This window comes from Microcaecilia unicolor, chromosome 4 (assembly GCF_901765095.1).
Source record: "Microcaecilia unicolor chromosome 4, aMicUni1.1, whole genome shotgun sequence".
Classification (NCBI taxonomy): domain Eukaryota; kingdom Metazoa; phylum Chordata; class Amphibia; order Gymnophiona; family Siphonopidae; genus Microcaecilia; species Microcaecilia unicolor.
The window spans coordinates 63,002,794-63,024,818 of record NC_044034.1 but is presented as its reverse complement, the minus strand read 5'-3'; the positions used below and the strand labels follow the sequence as shown (position 1 = coordinate 63,024,818).

The window sequence follows — 22,025 nt, the reverse complement described above, 5'->3', positions numbered from 1 at the left end:
ACAAGCAGACTCAAGAAAAATGTCAGGAAGTATTCTTTCACGGAGAGTGGTGTATGCTTGGAATGCCCTTTTGCGGTAGGTGGTGGAGATGAAAATGGTAACGGAATTCAAACATGCGTGGGATAAACATAAAGGAATCCTTTTCAGAAGAAATGGATCCTCAGGAGTTTAGCCGAGATTGGATAACAGGGCTGGTGGTTGGGAGGCGGGGCTAGTGCTGGTCAGACTTACACGGTCTGTGCCAGAGCCGATGGTGGGAGGCAGGGATAGTGCTGGGCAGACTTGTACGGTCTGTGCCCTGAAAAAGACAGGTACAAATCAAGGTAAGATATACACAAAAAAAAGTGGCACATTTCTTGGGCAGACTGGATGGACCGTGCAGGTCTTTTTCTGCCGTCATCTACTATGTTACTATGTAGAGTTAGATTAAGTATTCTTAGTCGCCAGCAGGTGGCAGGTGGTGAGCCCTTCAGTCTCTCATCTACTCTTTTCTCTTTACAGTTAAAAATAGAAAAAAAAAAGGGCAAATTCTTCAAGAACTTGGAGACAGGTTTTTTTTTTTTAATTTAATTGTCTTCTTTTGTGTGACTGGCATCTCTTTTGTTTATCAGAGGCTGTGACTCTTGGGGGTTGTCACACTTGGGTGGCCGAGTCCGTCCCCCCTCCTCCCGCTTCTTCCCGTTGTCAAAATACAATGCTGGCAAGAGCTTGCTCATGCGGTTTGCACTAGCCTTAACCTTTTCGGGAGAAGAGAATTTTAAGTTCTGGGAAAGATGGGCATATTTAGGCAAAAAAAAAAAAAGTGCGAATGAGCAGGACATTTCTACTTCTGCCTTCGCTGTTTGTTAGTATGGTACTGAATTCTTCAGCTCCAGGTAAGCGGTGGTGGTCTTTGCTCCTTTAAACGAGTGCTCGTTTGGGGGAAAAAAAAAGCGCTATGCTGGAGAAGTTCTGGCACTGTGCTGTATGTCAGCGCTGCGGGCTCATGGCAGCCAGTTTTGGCTGCCATGGTTGCTGCTCAGTAGTATTTGGGTGTCTGTAAGTCGTAGGCTCCCATTGTGGTGGGAAACTCCACCGTTTTAGAACAGTGCATCTCGTGGGACAGCCTGCTTCTCTTCTGCTGTGCTTGACTGATCCTTCTTTGGTATCAGTGACTGAGCGCAGACAGGAGCTCTTGAGGGGGGATTCCCTCCTAAATTTGTTCTCCAGAGGTATAAGGCTTTTGTTTTGCATAAGTCAGACCCAATCTTGGCATCTTCTGGGTTTTTAGAGCAGCAGTTGTCGTCAGCTAAAAGGCCTAGACTGTCCTGGGATCTGGAGGAGGACCATATTTCAGAACCGGAGATGCCCTCTGTTGAAGAGGATGATTATATGGGAGATACACCGTTTTCTGAGGATGCCGGTACTGTGCAGGGCTGGCGAAACGCGGTAAGCATGATGTGCATGGTAGGGGAGCGCCAACATTTGAGGGGTGCCAGAAACTGCCATGCTTACCCATGCACTTAGTGCCACTGGCCACTGCCGTCGCACACAAGACCTACCTTGATTCTTGAAGGCTGCCCTGGTGGTGGTGTGGTTTCTGCAGCTATGGGGGCAGGAAAGAATCCCACTCTTTCCTGCCCTCTACTGCTACTCCGTCTCCTCTTTGCTCTTCTGTGCTGCAGCACAGAAGAGCAAAGCGGAGAGCACTGGACATAGGAGCCGGTGCTGTGGGTGCTTCAGTACCCCCAATATTGAGAATATTCCTTGCAGTGGGAATTAAACCCAGGTTGCCAGGATCAAAGCCCACTGCACTAACCATTAGGCTACTCCTCCACAATAGCCTGAAGATTCCTAAATGTATTGTTGGAGATTGGATGGGACTGGGGGAAAGGGTATTAAGTTATCAGATGTTGGTCAGATAGAGGAAAAACTGAGGCACAGAAACTGGAGAGTGAGCAGTTGGAGAAGAAGACAAGATCAAGACAGTGGCCAGTTTGGTGAGTTGGGATATTGGAACACAGTTGAAGATTGAAAGAGGATGTTAACTTGAGAAATTGAGAACATAAGAGGGCGCATTAAGCATAAATATTAAAACCCCTAAGAATGAGGGAAGGAGATTAAGGTTTGAGAAAGAAGGAAAGCCAGTAGTCAGTGAGAAAGAAAGGAGAAATTAGATCCTACTTGCTTATTTGTTTTCCTTTAGTCCCTCCGGCCCAGCAAATGACTCATGTGCATGCCTTCCAGCAGATGGAGACTGAGAACTCTGACTCTCGTGGGAGCCAATAAGAGTCCTGTTTAGCTAGAAAGTGCGACACCCTTAAGAGAGAACCTTCACTGGCTACCACTCAAAGAACGCATCGAATTCAAGATATGCACGATCGTACACACGATCATTCACGCAGATGCCCCTCTTTACATGTCTAACCTAGTGGACCTACTGCCCAGAAATGTCAAGAGATCAGCCCGCAAATTCCTCAACTTGAACTTCCCCAGCTGTAAAGGGCTTAAATACAAGCAAGCATATGCCACCACCTTCTCGTATAGAAACACACAGCTATGGAATGCGCTACCCCCAACCTTAAAAACCATGGACAATCTAAGTAACGTTCGCAAATCCTTGAAGACACATCTCTTCAACAGAGCCTACAAAAAGACCCTCTAAAAACACAAATCACTATACAACCCACCCACACAACCAACTACACCTCCTACATCACCCTACTTAACACCCTCTTCTCTTTCTCTAAATATCTTCGTCCTACCACCGACTATATCTACTATTCCCTCATGAATATGTCATAACAACACTCTGTAAGCCACATTGAGCCTGCAAATAGGTGGGATAATGTGGGGTACAAATGTAATAAATAAAGTAGACTCTAACTTAACAAAGCAGGAAAAGAAAGAGCAACATCTGTGCATCCTGCAAATTTGAAGAGCCACTTGTGACAGTCACACAGGCAGTATGATATGTTTAATTATGTTGTTTTTTTTTTTTTTAAATAAAAGGTAAAGTACAAATGCACGAAACAACTCTACGCTAAATGAGCAAAATATCATAGCACTGGGAGGGAGCTGGGCCAGTCCGGAGGGACTAAAGGAAAGTAAATTAGCAGGTAGTATCTAATTTCTCCTTCCTTAGTGTCATTCCAGACCAGCCCAGCAAATGACTAATGGGAAGTAACAAAGCAGTGCATTCAAGGGAAGGACCCAAATAATCCCGCTGTAAGCACATGCGTGCCAAAAACCGACTCCTGACAACAGTGTACGTCAACTCTGAAATGCGAGGAATACCTGTGACCGAGCAGAGAGTTTCTATATAAAAACTGGAGATGTTGAGTGCCCGATTGATCACTTTGAGATCCAAAGTGGGATGAAAGGAACTTCCTTTCTTCAGGATGACAAAGTAAATGGAATAATGACCTGCTCTGATCTCTGAGGGTGGAACCAGATAGACTGCCTTCAAGTTGAACAACTTGCTTAGGGTATCCCTGACCGCTCTCACCTTGAGATGAGAATGACAAGGAGATTCCAGGAAAACATTTGGGATGCCGCACAAACTCTAAGATGTAGCCATCACGAATAACCTAGAGCACACACTCACTGGTTAGAGGTAATCTGGGCCCACCTCCTATAAAACTGTGTTAAGCGAGCACCCACAGGAATCAGGAGCTGGGCCTGGAGACCTTCATTGGGAAGTACTCACTGTGGACTGAAATTAAGGTCACACATTTCTGCTTCCATGCTGGATGCCACGAAAGGACTGGAATCTCTGAATACTCTGAGACTTCTGAACAGGAGGTACTCTACTCCCTCTAAACCAATGAAAATCCCAACCACAGCCCAAACCAGAAATAAGATCATGATCAGTTGATTTAGGACAATCCTCGGGAAGTCGTGGAACCTTAGTATCTCCCAAACTTTTAGAAGTTTATTTAGAAGCCACATCAGCTGACCAATTACGAAGCCAAAGAGATCTATGTGTGGCCACACCTAAAGCTATAGACTTTGAAGAAGCACTTAGTAAATTTTATAAGGTATCTGCCCGGAAAGCAGAACCCATCTCTATCTTAGCATCTTATGGGTCAATGAAGGTCAAATCATCTGAAGTCCGATCCAAAACCTGTTTGGCCCAGCAAGAACTTGCCCTGGCCACCAAAGAACTACAAATGGTTGCCTGCACAGCCAGAGCTGAGACATCAAAACTGTTCTTTAAAAGAGTCTCCATGTGACTGTCCTGTACATATTTGAGCCTTTTCTCCTTCCACAGGCACTGTAGTTTTCCTGGTAACTGCTGAAACCACAGCATCAACTACCGGCAGCTTGAGGAGAGATTTGTCCTTATCGGGAACAGGATAGAGACGAACCATGTATCCTAAAAGCCAAAAAGGGGCATCCGGGACATCCTACTGGTCCTGCATGATATCCCTGATATCCTGATGCATTGCAAAGGTCTTGCCAGCCTTTCTAATGCCTTTACTAAAGGATCTACCTTATTCCCCTCCACAGCTGTGGATTCTTCTTCAAAATACAAGGTTGAAGAAACCAAAGATATAAGCTCCTTCAAATCTTTATGAAAAATTCTGACTACTGAGGGGTCTTCAGCCAGACCCCCAGCTGAAGTGTCCCCAAAGTTCTGCATTTCCCATGGGATCATAATTTTTAAGGAAGAGCATCTCTTGGTCTGTGACCAAACAATCGTCATCTTCCAGACTCCAGGAGACACTAGGCTGCTTGACAGAACAGATAGGCCTCTCTCCTGAATTTGTCTTGCAGATGTATAGGGCCTCTCTCTTACAAAAATAGGGTCCTTCTGTGTTCAGCAACAGGCAAAGAAAAGAAAAAAAACTGTCAGCTGCCACAGAACAGATAGAAGCTATTCCAATGAGGGGGGGGGGGGGGGGGGCTACTACTCCAAAAGAGCGACTGCTGCTCCAAAATGGGGGCAGTTCCTGCCGAAACAGAAAGTTGCAAGCTCCCATCACCTGCTTCTAGAGGAGCTGTACCTATGGATTGTGACGAAGATATGGACTCAGAGGAAACAGAAACTATCAGGATTTCCTTAGCAGTACAGAACTTGTAGACTTCATCTGTAGTCAAACCCAGTCGCTGATATACAGCACAGTGCTGTAGCTTTTCCGCCATGGTGTGCTTAAAAAAATAAATAAATTAAAAAAGCCTCTGAAAGGATTGGAAGACAACTGCCAAAAAACTGCATGTAACAGAAGAATTAATAAATTGTAAAAGGGACAGGGAAGCTTGTAGCAGAGCTGCTTTGCTTTTTCGTGCTTATTTTTTTTAATTTTTTTTTAATGAGGATAATGTGGCTGCCTCTCCCAGACCTTCAAACACTTCCCATGAAGGGGTGGAGATAAGTGCATCTCCTCACGGCCAGAAAAGACAGTGTGACCTGCACTTAGAAAGAGGTGGGGGAGGGACTTGGCCACATGATAGACACTCCTGAGGCTTGTGAAGAATCCCTGCGGGTCCTCAGCCTCTGACTGCCAGTAAGAATGCCAGCACACAGATTTTTTTTCTTTCTACCTTTTCTTCTAATGGCCATTTTTTTAAAATATCAATTCAGAGCTAATATCTAAACAAGAGATATCTACAGTGGGGGAAATAAGTATTTGATCCCTTGCTGATTTTGTAAGTTTGCCCACTGACAAAGACATGAGCAGCCCATAATTGAAGGGTAGGTTATTGGTAACAGTGAGAGATAGCACATCACAAATTAAATCCGGAAAATCACATTGTGGAAAGTATATGAATTTATTTGCATTCTGCAGAGGGAAATAAGTATTTAATCCCTCTGGCAAACAAGACCTAATACTTGGTGGCAAAACCCTTGTTGGCAAGCACAGCGGTCAGACGTCTTCTGTAGTTGATGATGAGGTTTGCACACATGTCAGGAGGAATTTTGGTCCACTCCTCTTTGCAGATCATCTCTAAATCATTAAGAGTTCTGGGCTGTCGCTTGGCAACTCGCAGCTTCAGCTCCCTCCATAAGTTTTCAATGGGATTAAGGTCTGGTGACTGGCTAGGCCACTCCATGACCCTAATGTGCTTCTTCCTGAGCCACTCCTTTGTTGCCTTGGCTGTATGTTTTGGGTCATTGTCGTGCTGGAAGACCCAGCCACGACCCATTTTTAAGGCCCTGGCGGAGGGAAGGAGGTTGTCACTCAGAATTGTACGGTACATGGCCCCATCCATTCTCCCATTGATGCGGTGAAGTAGTCCTGTGCCCTTAGCAGAGAAACACCCCCAAAACATAACATTTCCACCTCCATGCTTGACAGTGGGGACGGTGTTCTTTGGGTCATAGGCAGCATTTCTCTTCCTCCAAACACGGCGAGTTGAGTTCATGCCAAAGAGCTCAATTTTTGTCTCATCTGACCACAGCACCTTCTCCCAATCACTCTCGGCATCATCCAGGTGTTCACTGGCAAACTTCAGACGGGCCGTCACATGTGCCTTCCGGAGCAGGGGGACCTTACGGGCACTGCAGGATTGCAATCCGTTATGTCGTAATGTGTTACCAATGGTTTTCGTGGTGACAGTGGTCCCAGCTGCCTTGAGATCATTGACAAGTTCCCCCCTTGTAGTTGTAGGCTGATTTCTACCTTCCTCATGATCAAGGATACCCCACGAGGTGAGATTTTGCGTGGAGCCCCAGATCTTTGTCGATTGACAGTCATTTTGTACTTCTTCCATTTTCTTACTATGGCACCAACAGTTGTCTCCTTCTCGCCCAGCGTCTTACTGATGGTTTTGTAGCCCATTCCAGCCTTGTGCAGGTGTATGATCTTGTCCCTGACATCCTTAGACAGCTCCTTGCTCTTGGCCATTTTGTAGAGGTTAGAGTCTGACTGATTCACTGAGTCTGTGGACAGGTGTCTTTCATACAGGTGACCATTGCCGACAGCTGTCTGTCATGCAGGTAACGAGTTGATTTGGAGCATCTACCTGGTCTGTAGGGGCCAGATCTCTTACTGGTTGGTGGGGGATCAAATACTTATTTCCCTCTGCAGAATGCAAATAAATTCATATACTTTCCACAATGTGATTTTCCGGATTTAATTTGTGATGTGCTATCTCTCACTGTTACCAATAACCTACCCTTCAATTATGGGCTGCTCATGTCTTTGTCAGTGGGCAAACTTACAAAATCAGCAAGGGATCAAATACTTATTTCCCCCACTGTATATGTGTATAACAACAATGGTGTAGAGTTCTTTTAGGGGAAAAAGCCTCAAATAATGATGGGAGCATCCCATCATTATTTGAGGCTTTTTCCCCTAAAAGAACTCTACTCTATTGTTGTTATACACATATCTCTATGTTGTTTTTTTTTAACCAGGAAGAGAAAAGGGGGAAAAAAAACCCTCTTCACTTCCTCCCCAGACTCCAGCTGAGTATTTTCATGATAAGGTTCACAAGATTAACCTTGAGTTTGCAACCAAGTTACCTCCACCTCTTCTTCCCCCAGTCCATTCTGTCAACCCTTCCCTCAGCCTCTGCTTCCTTTTCTTCATTTTCTGATTTTACTGAAGAGGAAATGGTACATTTTCTTACCTCTTCCAAACTGACTACCTATTCCCACTGATCTACTCGGCACTCTCTCTCCTACTGTCTTCCCTTCTATCTGTCATATCCTCAATCTTTCACTTTCCACTACAACTGTTCCTGATGCCTTCAAACATGCTGTACCACTCCTCAAAAAACCTTCATTGAACCCTACCTTTCCTTCCAACTATAGCCTCATCTCCCTCCTCCCTTTCCTATCCATGAAATTTGAACATGCTATTCACCGCCGCTATCTTGACTTTTTTTAACCAGTAAGAGAGAGAGAGAGAAAACAAAAAGTATGATACTGTAGGGCTCGCCACCTTCTATCTGCTGGAGACTGAGAATACTGATTTTACCTCTAAATAACCAGGGCTCTTACTGGCTGTCACAAGACGGGAATTTTCAGCCTTCACCTGCTGTAAGGTGTGCACAACTCGTCAGTCATTTGCTGGGCCAGTCTGGAGGGGATGGTAAGGAAGGGACTTATTTTTGGGTCAATAAGTTACTGCTATTCGGAGAGATAGAGGAGTGAATAGATGGAGTGGACTTTGAAGGAAGAAAAGCAGTTATACTGAGGTAGAAGAGGAGGTTAAAATTTACTAGAGGGCGAGAGTAGTAGCCCAACACCACCTCTGCGGCCAACCCGGCGAGGAGTATGGGAGAAAAAGTAATCTCTATGACACAGGGCCGCAGCTGAAGCAATCTTCAGGGCAAAGCCAAGTCTCAGGGCAAGCAGATGGCGAGTATTGGAGATAAAGATGACGTGGATGTAGGAAAGTTTGTTGGAGACAGTGGGCATTCCACAGAGCACATGAGAGAAGCATAGGAGAGGAACAGAAATTAGATTGAAGAAATTGTGGTGAGCCTGCACAAATAGGATGAGAGCTGATGTGGAGGACCAGAATTGGGATTGATATCCCCAGCGGAAAGCAGGAGAAAGGAGCAAGAGAGTAGGAGAGGAATGATTACAGCAACTAAAGATGAGATATGCTCAGAATGGAGATGGTTGAATAAAAGGAAGAAATTGTTGAAATTTGAGAGCTGAGAAGAAGGGAGAAGACAAATTGGATGATGAAATGATGAAAGCAGAAGGAGGGCAATGTGTTTGAGTGGTTTTAGATGAGGAGAGAGATTGGGAAGGGACAGCACCAAGAAGAGAAATTGTACTGGAGCCATTGGGAATAGCAGAAAGAATACAAACTGTAGAGATAAAATGTTTAGGCGCGCAGCACCTGGAGTGGAGGCCCTGGGTGGATTGGGGTGGACCTGTGAGTTGCCCTGGAGAAGGCTGGGAGGATATGCAGATGAGTTGCAAGTACTCCACAGCACCTGGCAGGCAGCTGGAGGGAGCGCTAGGTACCTGAAGTGGAGACCCTGGGTAGATTGGGGTGGACCTGGGAGTCACCCCAGATAAGGCTGGGATATGCAGATGGGCTTGGTCTTTCGTTGCCCAATAGATCTGCTTCAGTATATTCTGCTGATTCAGAACAGTGGAGCTGAGAAAGGAGATATTCTTACCAGATAATTTTCTTTCTTTAGTCAATGATTACTGTTCTGAAGTCCCACCCTTTGAAGACTTTGGCCTGGGTTTCTGGATGTTCCCTATTCTTAAAAAAATTGATTGGCAGCCGTACAGGTTTTCATGTTATGGCTGTAGCCTGGTGTATGCAGAGTAGTGAGTGCCAGTCTAGTGTTTTGCTCACTGATTATTTTTGCAGCCACAGTGGTTGTTGGGGCATGGCTGCATTGCAAGCAGACCTTCTGCTGCTTGGGAGATGAATTCAGTTTTCTCTACCTCCACCTGCTGGTAGGAAGGTATAACACTCACTGGTTCAGAACAGCGTCATGGCCTATAAAAAAAAAACTATCAGTTAAGACATAATTTCTTTGTTTACCTTAAGCATGGCTTTGGAGAGCAGCCTTAGTAAATAAGGCTCTAAAGATGTTGTAGTGACTTCTTGACCTTCAGTGGAAACAAAAAGTGATTTGGGTAAGGTCTCAGCCACGTGCTCTTAAATTCAAAGAAAATTTGTCAAGGCCTGCGATAAGGTATTGGATGGCAGACTGTAATGTCTTGTCTGTCCGTTTTACCTAGTTTGTAAGCTCTTTGAGAAGGGACTGTCTATGTCAAGTGTTCAGATCTGCATGCGTCTGGTAGCGCTATATAAATGCTATTAGTAGTAGTAGTAGACTGTAATCATCAGTAAGACAAATTTGACTCCTCCAAAAGAATTTGAGATGCATGAATAAAGCATATATATATTTCGGAGTATGTTGCTTCTTGATATGGTTAATGAACTTTTTACAGTAAAATTGTAGTGTTTTTTTTATGCGAGTTATGCAGCTATTTGAATACAAGGGTTGTGGTAATGGTACTAAGGGAGGAGGGCAATCTTGTATGCTACAGTTTAAACATGAGCTATTTAAGCAATAGTCTCAGCTTCATTCAGATGAAATTTATGGTTCATCATTAAATTTTATTTCTGTAAGTTGAAATCCAAATATAAATCCCCAAACTTTATTGTACATGTAAATTCGATTAAGGAGATCCTTGTGCTTTTACAGGCATGAGGAGGAGCATAGACGACGTGAAGAAGAGATCATACGCCAGAGGGAACAAGATGAATTGAGACGTCAAGAAGGATATAAATCAAATTTCATGGATAATGTAAGTAATAATGTTTTAATTAAACCTTGCTGGGTACAATTTTGTTTAATAGTTATTCATCTTATGGTAGACACGGAAATAAATATGCTGTTGATAGATGTTTTCTTGTCTCGTTAGAATATTGCTAATAATTGATGTCTTCTTTAAAAACTGTGTGGCAAAACTGTTTGAAGAGTCGTTACAAAACAACTTTTTGATTCCATGCCTTTTTTTTTTTTCTTAACTGTTTTTGGTTTGTGTAAGCTTTTAGTAGAGCTGCAGGGTCTTCCTGCATTCTGGAGCAGTAGTTTCCAAGTTGCAGATTATTTTTCTTAAATTTTGTTTCTTCTTTTAATTATTAAAAAAGAAATCGTGCAAACTAAGTATTAAAAATAGTGGTGGGGAAAGTATTTTGAGTCTGTGAATAAAAATATTGCACCCATTAGTAAAACCTTTGTAAACTCCTAAATATACTAAATAAAAGTATTTATGGGCTAAAACTAGCCACATTTCTAGTCAGCGTATATTGAAAATATACATATAAACAATATACTTAAAACGCTACATAACATAAAGCCTATAGTTGTAGCAGTACAGTATTCATATTATTCTTCATCAAGGTGCAACACTCAGTAACCAAATTGCTGACTAAAAAATAGCCTCTTGAACTGTTTTCTGAAGGTACAGTTGTCTTTTCACATTCTGATTTAATCTGGCAGTTTGTTAAATTTTGAAATGCCAAGCTAAGGAAAGAGAATTTTCTTTTTTGTCTATGCCAGTCAGTATGAAGTCAACAAATACCCAGTTGAACACCACCTTCTGCTGGTTCATCACAAACACTTATATTGGATACTCAATGCAGCTTAATGAATATCAAATAAAACCAGCTTCTCCACAACTGTCTTGTTATAGATTAATGTGAAAAGTTATGAACCTCAGCCGTGCCGCACTGCGTCCATATACTTATACGCAGAGACATGTGCACTCACTTCCTCATTGGCTTGACAACCCCACCATCCTCCAATTATTAATTCAATATGTGTAACTGCTTTTCTTAGTTTTCTAGTAAGAATTATACTCATCTTAAACATGAAACTTAGATGTTTAGTCGGCATAGGGATACAGTGCTCCGACATGGCATGTTTCACAAACGCTTTATCAAGGAGGTCCCCTAGTGATCATTTTATTCCAGCCTGTCAGTCATGCTGTGACACATTAAATCAGTTGGAGCGGGTGCACACCTATTTTGGTCAGACCAATGTAGAATGGTTTACAGTAATCCAACCTTGATGATAAAATGGGGTGAAACAGCATACATTCAGAGTTGAGGCAGCTCCTGAAGGTTGCCTGAATTTGACAGATCAGTGTGTGTCAAGCTGTACCCCAGAGTTCTCCCAAAAGCTTTTTTATATATATATATATTGCTATTAAAGTTTTGTTAAACTGATAAACGTATTACAAAGAAAAGAGGCAAACAATACTACAGTCTAAAACCCCCATCAAGCAGCATTTAGCATTCCCCTGGGCACTCTGCTAATACAAAAAGCACCTACCCACAGCATCTCGTAATACAGAATAAATGTTTGTTTTTGTAACAGTGTGAATATCTATCAAGAAAAGAAAACCGTATCTCCCCTCCCAACCTTCTTGAAAACATCCCACAAAGCTTGGAAATCTCCCAACCATGAAAGGACAGCCTAGCCAGGATGCACCTAAATTTAAGGCAACCCCCTCCATCTGGCATAGGATCCCCAAATTGTATGAGAAGTTCCCATTGTCATTCTTCAAAGCAGTTAATTTATTCATCAGACAAAGGTGGTCAAGGTTAGCTGTCACAGTGTCTCGTTTGTAACCTCTTGGATCTCCAACAAGGCGCTAAACATAGACTGTGGCCACAAATTTATGAACTAAAGGGTCTATACCCTGGGAGGCCCCATTTAGAAGCCGAATGTAAGCCTTCCCAGGCACTAAGACATGTAAAATCTCCAATACCAATTGAGCTACCATTTGCCATTAGGGGCAGAGGTAGATACTGTCCCACCAAACGTGCGCAAAGGACCCCTGTTGACCATAATTTCTCCAACACAACCCATCACCTAGTCCAAACCTTCCCAGGCACAAAGACGTGTAAAATCTCCAATACCAATTGAGCTACCATCTGCCATTAGGGGCAGCGGTAGATACTGTCCCACCAAATGTGTGCAAAGGACCCCTGTTGACCATAATCTCTCCAACACAACCCATCACCTAGTCCAAAACATTTGAGCTCTCATTGGTGTTTAGTACCATTGATACAACATTTTGTAACTGTGTTCTCTCAAATAGGAGACTATGGGGGACTGCAGCAAATTCTTATAAGTAGCCCCCCATTGGTCCAGGTTAAATTGTGTTCCCAACATATTCTCGCAACGCTTGTCATACGAACGGGAGTGGGGGGTAGTCAAGTGTTTGATAAAAATGAGATATAACACTCTTTTCCATCCCCATACGGAAAACCTTAAGCATTAGATAATTTTCCTGGGCCCAATGTGGTATAAATCATATGGCATAAAAAGAGTTGACAAAAATAAAACAGGTCAGATTCTTGTAGGCCAAATTCATCCCCTTAACGCTTCAAAGGTAGTAATGGCATTGCTAAAGTTCCCAAAGTCCTGACCCCCGCCCACTTCCTAAAAATAGAAGTCATCTCCCCAGGTGGAAAAGCAGGGGCATACTGTATAGGAGTGTGATAAATAAAAATAAATCTGATGTAGGTATTTAGCTTATATCACCTACCAGATACCCATTGCTGTAGCCACTCCTAGATGAGCATGGTGAATCAATTGCTTAATGTCACCAAGAGGCAGCCAGGGAAGGGATGTTAGTGGAGTGCCTCCTAACACTTGCTCCAACTGTATCTGTCTCTTATCTGGGGAAGTCATCCATTCTAATTCATTTGCTGCTTGATAATACAATTCTAGGTTAGGCACGCCCATGCCCTCTTGTGGGCAATCGAAGTACATTTTCTCCCGCCTAACCCGTGGAGGTTTGTGTTACCAAATGTTACTGAATATTTTCTGTTGTAAATGTCTAAGAAAATGTTTTAGGAACCAGCAAAGGCAAAAAGGTGAATAGATAAGAAATTTAGGCAACACTATCATCTTTATAGCATTCACTTGACCAAGCCAAGAGACTCTTAAATCTTCTCACCTATCCAAATCCTCTAAGATCACTTGTAACAGGATAGTTGAGTTTAAATAGCTGAGAAAGGTCCACTGGTATGTTAACCCCCAGATACTGCTCATAAGAACATGTGCATTTAAAGAGGGAGACTGTGCAGAGAGTTTCAAACTGCAAATTCTCCAAGGTGTGAGGTTCAGTAACTCTGATTTATGGGCATTCACCTTAAATCCCATAACTAATCATTGTTGTAAATGCAGCAGAGAAGTGTGTGGGTTAGTGACCACAAACAGAGCATCGTCTGCATAGAGTAGTTGCTTATGTTCTTGTATACCCACTTGTATCCCTCCAATTCCCAGGTCATCTCGAATAGACTGAGCCAATGGTTCCATAATGAGGGCAAATATTAAAGGTGACAGGGGGCACCCTTGTTGGGTGCCTCTTTGGATAGAAAAAAATTTGGAATAGCCACCATTGATATTATGACAAACTACTGGAGTATCATAAATAAGAAACGGCCAGCAGAGAAAATTACTGGCAAACCAAAATTTGTGTAAGGTCACCATCATAAAGGGCCATGAAACCCTGTCAAAGGCCTTTTCTGCATAGATTGTTATGGAGATGGCCCCCGCTGCGCATGCCATATCAAATCAAGGATGCGGTACACATTGTCTGTTGATTTCCTGCCCATAATAAATCCAGATTGGTGCCCATAGATCAAGTTCAGTAGGTAGCGCTGAAGCTGGGTAGCCAGAATCTTAGTATTTTATAGTCCACCCCCATTAGGGAAATGGGGCGATAAGAGCCACATTTAGTAGCATCTTTACCCGACTTCAGTAAAACCACATTACCTGCATGGCAGAAAGGCAACGGGAGTATCTCCGATCGCAGCAGTGCATTAAACATGCGTGTCAATGGGCCGACAATAGCAGATATGAGCTTTTTATAAAAACCATTTGTAAACCCATTTATTCCTGGAGATTTTCTTGCTGGAAAGTGAGCAATAATTTCCCACACCTCTGCCTCATCAGTTGAATAAGGTGTAATACCCTGTTTCCCTGAAAATAAGACATCCCCTGAAAATAAGACCTAGTAGAGGTTTTGCTGAATTGCTAAATATAAGGCCTCCCCCGAAAGTAAGACCTAGCTCCAAATTGTATCTTCTACCTCCCGCCCCCCGGCTGAGCCCGCCCTCAACTTCCCGACATATTACCTTCCATTCTGTTCCAGACACGCCACCCTGCGTTTAAAGCTCAGCTGTTATTTTAAGTCGCTGCGGCAGCTTGAGTCCAGTCTCTCCCGTTAGTGTCCCGCCTTCCTCTGATGAGGTATTTCCTGTTTCCGCGAAGGCGGGACATTGAAGGGAAAGGCTGAAGTGAAGCCGCCGCAGCCCTTCCCCACAGATGTTCGGCAGCCTCCTGACATCGTTAAAACTGGGTGAGTGTCCCAACAGAAGGTACATGGAGGGGAAGGGGGAGAAGGGAGTATTAGGAACCCTAAGGACTAAGCTTACTTAGAATGCTGTACTTATCTTACGGTAGGTAAATGGAGATTCTGTGCACTGTATTGCTCAGTCTCCTCCTTTTTCGTTGTAGGGGGATTGTTGTGCCGACTCATGTTTCACCAAGCTGTATCAAGGCTTCCCCTTAATTTACTTAATGCTGACTTCTTGTCCTGCTGCTGTGAAATTAAAAAGGCTGCTGAAATTCTAGGAAGCTACTGCTAAACGTTGCAGTGGCCATTTTCTCTAAGAAGCTTCAATTTTACTGTAGTACGGTATTTTGATCACCTTTTAGCCTCTACAGCTGATATTTAGGCAAGCCTTGGAGTAAAGAACTGCAATAATCCAATCATGTTACCGTGTTTCCCCGAAAATAAGACATCCCCTGAAAATAAGACCTAGCGCATCTTTGGGAGCAAAAATTAATATAAGACACTGTCTTATTTTCGGGGAAACAGGGTAGTTCTGCCTCAGCTGGGCTCAAACATGAGAGGTGTACCTCTGCTAAAAATTGTTCCACTGACTCTGGAGTATACAGTTGCCTATAGTATTGCACAAAAACTTTTTGAATAGCATCCTCATCTGAGACCACCTCTCCCTGTTCAGATTCAATGTGCAAAACAAGGTTCCTCTCCTGGCACTTGCGCAAGCTAGTAGCCAACAACCTACCCCCTTTATCCCCCCCCCCCCCCCCCCCCCCCAATTTAAACAGTTCTTGTTGGTCTTTTGCATAGTCCATATTACCTCCTTTAGTTGCATGTTTTATATTGCTTTCTGGTATCGTTCTAGCTTGTGGAAACAATCTGAATTCCTAGGGGGAGGCCTTGTGTTTCTGTTCTAATTTAGAGAGCTCCCGTCATAGTGTACATTTATGATTCCCTTCATAGTTTATGTTGATGGGAAACTCTTGAAATACCACTACCTTTTCATAAATGCTTTAAAATACTCCCAGTGATAGTGTCCACCTCTCTTACATCGTTTAATTGAAAGTATTCCAAAATATCTATTTCCACCTGGAGAAGGTCTTTGTCGGCAAGCAACTGATCATTCAGACTCCACAATTGAAGACCTCTAGATCCATGCCACAATGTCAAAAACAGTGTCACTGGAGAATGGTCAGACCACAACCGTGGTTCAATGTGAATCCAAGAAATCTGGGTACAAGTAGTTCGTTCCAGGAACCACATGTCAATTCTGGTATAGGATTGGTGCATGACAGAATAAAAGGTGTAATTCCGCTCATTTGAGTGATACAAACACCAGGCTTTAACCACACCCAATCGATTCACAGACCACAAGAGAGAAGCGCTATCCCGCCGAGCATAAGATATAGCTGAGTTAGAATTATCCCATGTAGGGCCACATGTAAGATTAAAATCCCCCCCCCCCCCCTCCCATCTCCACTGTTTCATAAAAGGCTCCTTGGTCTTGATTTGAAACAGAGGTTGACCAATGTGTATAATCTCCCATCTGTCGTTACTTCAACAAATATATAGCGACCGCTTGGATCCCTACAAGTTGCCGGTTGCCCCCAGGGTGCATCTGGTTTATGAATTAGGATGACCACCCCATGTGTTTTATGGTGAAATTTATTAGATGACAAAAACAGATGTGGGTATGAGTGGTGGAAAAGTAATTGCTCATGGTGTTAAGAGATGTCTCTTGAAATGTAACCTATTCCCATATGGACCCGAGCTGCCTCCTTAAAATAAAGCTTTCATTTATGGGGAGTGTTGAGACATTCAACATTGTATGAAAGAAATGTGAAGTCTGTCATTCAGCCATCACCCAGTGATTAGATACGTTTCTTTTCAGTAACTATCTCCTCTCCCCTTCAGAAACCCCATATCTCCAATGTTGTTTCCCCCCCCCCCCTCAATAAATGCTTACCAAACAAACATAATTCCTGTTACCCCCTAAATATAGAACCCTCAAATTCCCCTTTTCAAGCATCCCCTCCCTTCCCATCTCGCCCTCTTCTCTGTCCCTCTTCCCCTTAAGAGAAGCACTCCCACCATTGCACAGTAGGAGTTGGTGAGGAAGCAGCCGACATTCCCCCTGACTGCAATCCTCTTAAAAGCTGCAACGAGCACCCTCTCCCAATAAGGGTACCCCAATTCCCCCTCCCAGCAATCCAACAGTACAGCATTTATATCAGGCATTTATGTCTGTCAAGAAATTTTGAGACCTCAGTATTGCTCCCTTAGATGCCATTTTCTTAGCCTTTCGGGTTTCCCACCTCCAATGTGGTTGTGCTGGTGGGCCATGATTGCCTGATGAATCAGCTGAAGCTACCGTAAGTGTGACGAAAAGGATGTCGGCAATCCCACCTCTTCAAACTGGTTCTGGAAGCCCTCTAGTGTCCTGGCTTGATATTGTTTTCCCAACACCGAGAATGCTAGTCCAGTCAGATACAGCCAGCGATACTAAATCTGCCTCCGTCTTTATTCTGCAGTCTAATTTTGACATTCCTTGTGGCACTTCAAAGTAGCTGGCGTCACATCAGAATAATCTCAATTTCCTCTGATTGCCAGATACTAGGACTATCGTGCCGCTTTGCAACTCAGAGAACTTTATCTGAGTATTTATGGAAACAGACTATTATGTCTCGAGTATTGTGGTCCCGAGCACCTGCCAGAATATGGCCATGCTCAATATGGCAGCTCAGAAGGGTCTAGAATTGGAGGAATTCTGTAGTAGGGTTTCTCAGATTTCATGTATAACTTTGTCACACCGCATGTCCACTACTGTTTCCGGTACTCCACGGAAGTGAAGATTGTCTGAGACCTGTTTTTCAGGTTTTCTAATTTCAACAGCGCTTCCTCCTTAAATTGCTCTAGGGAGGACATTTGTTCTTTCAAGTGAACCACATCTTCCCCATAGGTGTTCAAATGCAACGCCACCTCCCCAACTCGGGTCCCAAACCCAGTTCCTGTTTCAATTCTGTAACTGCTAGATGAATTTCCAATTTAAATGAGACCAACTCACTGTTTATATCTGCAATCCCCTGTCTAATCTCTTTGCGAAGAGGCAGCTGCTTGTCACTAGTCTCCTCAATGCGGTCCTCTGGATTCCCATTCTCCGCTGTCATCTTAGATTGAGAGCGCACTTCTTGGGAGGTTGCAGCCAGTGAGGATGTTTTAATGTTGGTCTGGTCTTCTCTGCCATTGATCTTGAGCGGCAAGCACTGCTTTCATTTCGAGCTACTGTTGTCCTCTATTGGATTCCAGGACTCTGTCCTCTCCTGGTTCTCCTCTTATCTCTCCCATCGTACCTTCAGAGTACACTCTCATGGTTCGTCCTCCACCCCTATCCCGCTCTTTGTTGGAGTCCCTCAGGGATCTGTCCTTGGACCCCTTCTTTTTTCAATGTACACCTCTTCCCTGGGATCCCTGATCTCATCTCATGGCTTCCACTATCATCTTTATGCTGATGACACCCAGCTTTATCTCTCCACACCAGACATCACTGTGGAAACCCAGGCCAAAGTATCGGCCTGCTTATCCGACATTGCTGCCTGGATGTCCAACCGCCACCTGAAACTGAACATGGCCAAGACCGAACTTCTTGTCTTCCCACCCAAACCCACTTCTCCTCTCCCTCCACTCTCTATCTCAGTTGATGACACCCTCATCGTCCCCGTCTCATCTGCCCGCAACCTCGGTGTCATCTTCGACTCCTCCCTCTCTGCGCATATCCAGCACATAGCCAAGACCTGTTCCTTCTTCCTCTATAACATTAGCAAAATTCGCCCTTTCCTCTCTGAGCACACCACCCGAACTCTCATCCACTCTCTCATTACCTCTCGCCTTGACTACTGCAACCTACTCCTCACTGGCCTCCCACTCAGCCATCTATCCCCCCTTCAGTCCATTCAGAACTCTGCTGCACGTCTTATCTTCTTCCTGGACAGATATACTCATATCACTCCTCTCCTCAAGTCACTTCACTGGCTTCCGATCAGGTACCACATACAGTTCAAGCTTCTCCTACTAACCTACAAATGCACTCGATCTACAGCCCCTCCTTATCTCTCTACCCTCATCTCCCCTTACATTCCTACCCGTAACCTCCGTTCTCAAGACAAATCCCTCCTTTCAGTACCCTTCTCCTCCACCGCCAACTCCAGGCTCCGCCCTTTCTGCCTCGCCTCACCCCATGCATGGAACAAACTCCCTGAGCCCATACGCCAGGCCCCCTCCCTGCCCATCTTCAAATCATTGCTCAAAGCCCACCTCTTCAGTGTCGCCTTCGGCACCTAACCACCACACCTCTACTCAAGAAATCTAGACTGCATCAACTTGACATTTCGTCCTTTAGATTGTAAGCTCCTCTGAGCAGGGACCGTCCTTCTTTGTTGATTTGTACAGCGCTGCGTAACCCTAGTAGCACTCTAGAAATGTTAAGTAGTAGTAGTAGTAGAGCTACTACCGATGTTTCACATGAACTGGAAGAGGGGGTTTTATTTAGAAAGAGTGTCAGCTAGCCTGGAAGCGCCACTCCTAAGCTGCCATTTCTAACAATCGCTCCCAAAAGGGGTTTTGATGTCAGGTATTTGACCTCTTGAGTTAGGGACCAGCAGGAGCTCACTTTCACTTGGGATCAGGCAAAGTTATTTTAGTCCATTCTTCAACTGCTGTTGAGCAGTCAATCTGTTCACACCTGTAGTTAGGTCTAGTTCAACAGGTATAAATGGTTGTACATCATCCGTGTCGATGTGGAAGTAAGTGTCTATTGACTGAAGGCAGTGCCCATTTTGGTGGTGACCTGCAGCCAACAAGTATGAATTGTTTCTTTTCAATTGGATCTGAACTAGGCAAATATAGTATTTTGCTACTAACACCTGTTTCTGCTAGTTGTGTTAGCATGATACTGTGGTCCACGGTGTCTAATTCTCCTGAGAAATGCAGCAGTAATTACACCAAGGTGAATCTCTGTCTTGGTTTCTTTTAAAGTCATCTAGTAGGGATACGAGGACTGTCCATTCCACAACCAGGTCTAAATCCTGATTGTTGTGGATTTTAGCCACTTATGAGCTTGAAAGCAGGCTGTTCTATAAGTTTTTCTGGAAATAGGATGTTAGATACTGACAAGTAAGTTTTGAGTTTTTCTTGGGCAAGGTTTATCTTTTAGCAGTGGATGCATCACTGCCCTTTTTAATGCTGATGGTAGTTGTCCATTAAAAAGAGAGGAGCTCACAGGATCCAGCATGGTCTCTGCATGCATGCGGATTTTCCTGATATCCATTTTCTGTTTGAGCGGGTGGAATGGGGAAGTGTAAGGGCAGACAGTTCGGGTAAACCCTTTCAGCCCTCTACTATGTTTTCCACTATGAACTGCTTTGTAACCAAAGCAGAGGATACTACTACTACTTAACATTTCTAAAGCGCTACTAGGGTTGCGCAGCGCTGTACAATTTAACATAGAAGGACAGTCCCTGCTCAAAGAGCTTACAGTCTAAAGGACAAATGTACAGTCAGTCAGGATCAGCTAGAATGGCTAGATGGTGTCCTGGACGGACTAGTATCCTTTGAGGGAGGATTAAATGATTTCAGGCTAATTGAACTAATTCTGAGCCTGTATTTAAGAAGCTTCCATCTGCAATTGAGAGCTCTGAGCTATCCATTCAGAGTGAGGCAGTGTCCTCCAGAGGGACAGAGTGCTGCAGTTGGAGAGGAAAGCATGTTTGTGTTGCAGAGAAGAGCACCCCCGGTAGAGACGAGCTGCATCCAGATCCCCTTGGGTCTGGAAGGTCAACTGATGGTGAAAGGTATTTTTGGGGCAATTTGCTGCTATTCTGGCATTTCTTATGGAGAACACTTCAATATATTTCTTGATGCAATATCAGATTTGGGTAAAACTTTAATTCTGACTTTTAACCCTTTAACATCACATGTTAAAGCTGTGAAAGAATAAGTTAAAATGAAACTGAGATTGCCACAGTTAAGTCTGATAAGACTAGTTTGGATCAGACTTGAGGACAAACTCAAAATATAGGCTCAACTTTAGTCACTGATATATTTGCAATTTGGTTTAAAATGGAGAATTTAGATAATACTGAGAGAGAGGGTTAGTTAGAGGTTATTGAGCATTCCAAGGACACCTTTTATATGTTGGAGAGTTTGCAAATATCTCAAAATGATTTGCTGGTTGTCTAGAGATAAAGCTAGAATTACTTTGAACCTACTCATAAGGAAGCTAATGATATCACTGGACTTTCTCATCAACATTGTTGCCAAGTTACTTGCATGTGACTGATAGGGATAAATTTCATAAGTTATATTTCAGGAATAGGGAGAGAAAGTGGGAAATTATTTTTCTTTCAGGTATTTCTCTGGAAATGCAGAAGCATATGAAGCTATTTTTATTATTTATTCTGGGAGCTCTCCAATTAGGGGTTTCCTTTTACCTTAAATTTCCCTGCAAGTGTATTGTGAATTATTGGTTTTCTAAAAATGTGGGTTTTTAAATTTTTTTTTTTTTTTTTTAATTCTCAATTCGACTGCATTTCTGATTCTGTCAAGTAGGTTGGGGAAATTTAAGGTGGGATTAGGAAATAGACGTACAGCCATGCAATTGCCTCATTAATGTTGCCTGTTTCAATAAATCTCCTATTTCTGGGCCCCCTACAATTTGTGGACCTGTGCTATGTAAAGGTCTAGTATTTATGGATTTTCCTTTTTATTTTATTTTGTTATAAAGGATGTGGTTTCTTTCTTTATGTAGCTTTTCAGTACAATTGTATTTTGCTTACTTGATTTGCATTTGTTTCTCATAAATACAACATTTTTATGGCCTCTAAGTGAGTCCCTGGTGGACAGGGGTCAAGAAAGCAGGTCTTGGATTGGTGAGATGCTAACAGACAGTGATCATGCTGTTTCACACTTTCTAGATATTACTATACCACCACGTTTGGAGTGTCCCTCAGTTTGAAGATACAGCATATGTAAAATCATTCTTTTAATTTTTTTTCCACTTTAAATTTTTTATTGTAATAATTCTGTAACAGTCATTCTCCGAGGACAAGCAGGCTGATATACTCACATGTGGGTGACATCACGTCGGCCCGGAGGATTTTCTAGCAAAATCTAAAAAGTCTCTTCAAGAGCGTTCCGTCGCGTGAGCGATCACATTGCGCATGCATGTCTTCGCGCTCGCCGCGCTCAC

The 22,025-nt window shown here is 43.4% G+C and overlaps 1 protein-coding gene across 1 annotated transcript in view; it reads left to right on the top strand.

The window, feature by feature from the left end:
- PSPC1 (paraspeckle component 1) overlaps nt 1–22,025 on the top strand; it is a 243,843-nt gene that overhangs the window by 139,178 nt on the left and 82,640 nt on the right. The window contains exon 7 of the mRNA XM_030200285.1: nt 10,117–10,219. Coding sequence (XP_030056145.1) covers nt 10,117–10,219 — 103 coding nt within the window. The remainder of the gene's footprint in view (nt 1–10,116; nt 10,220–22,025) is intronic.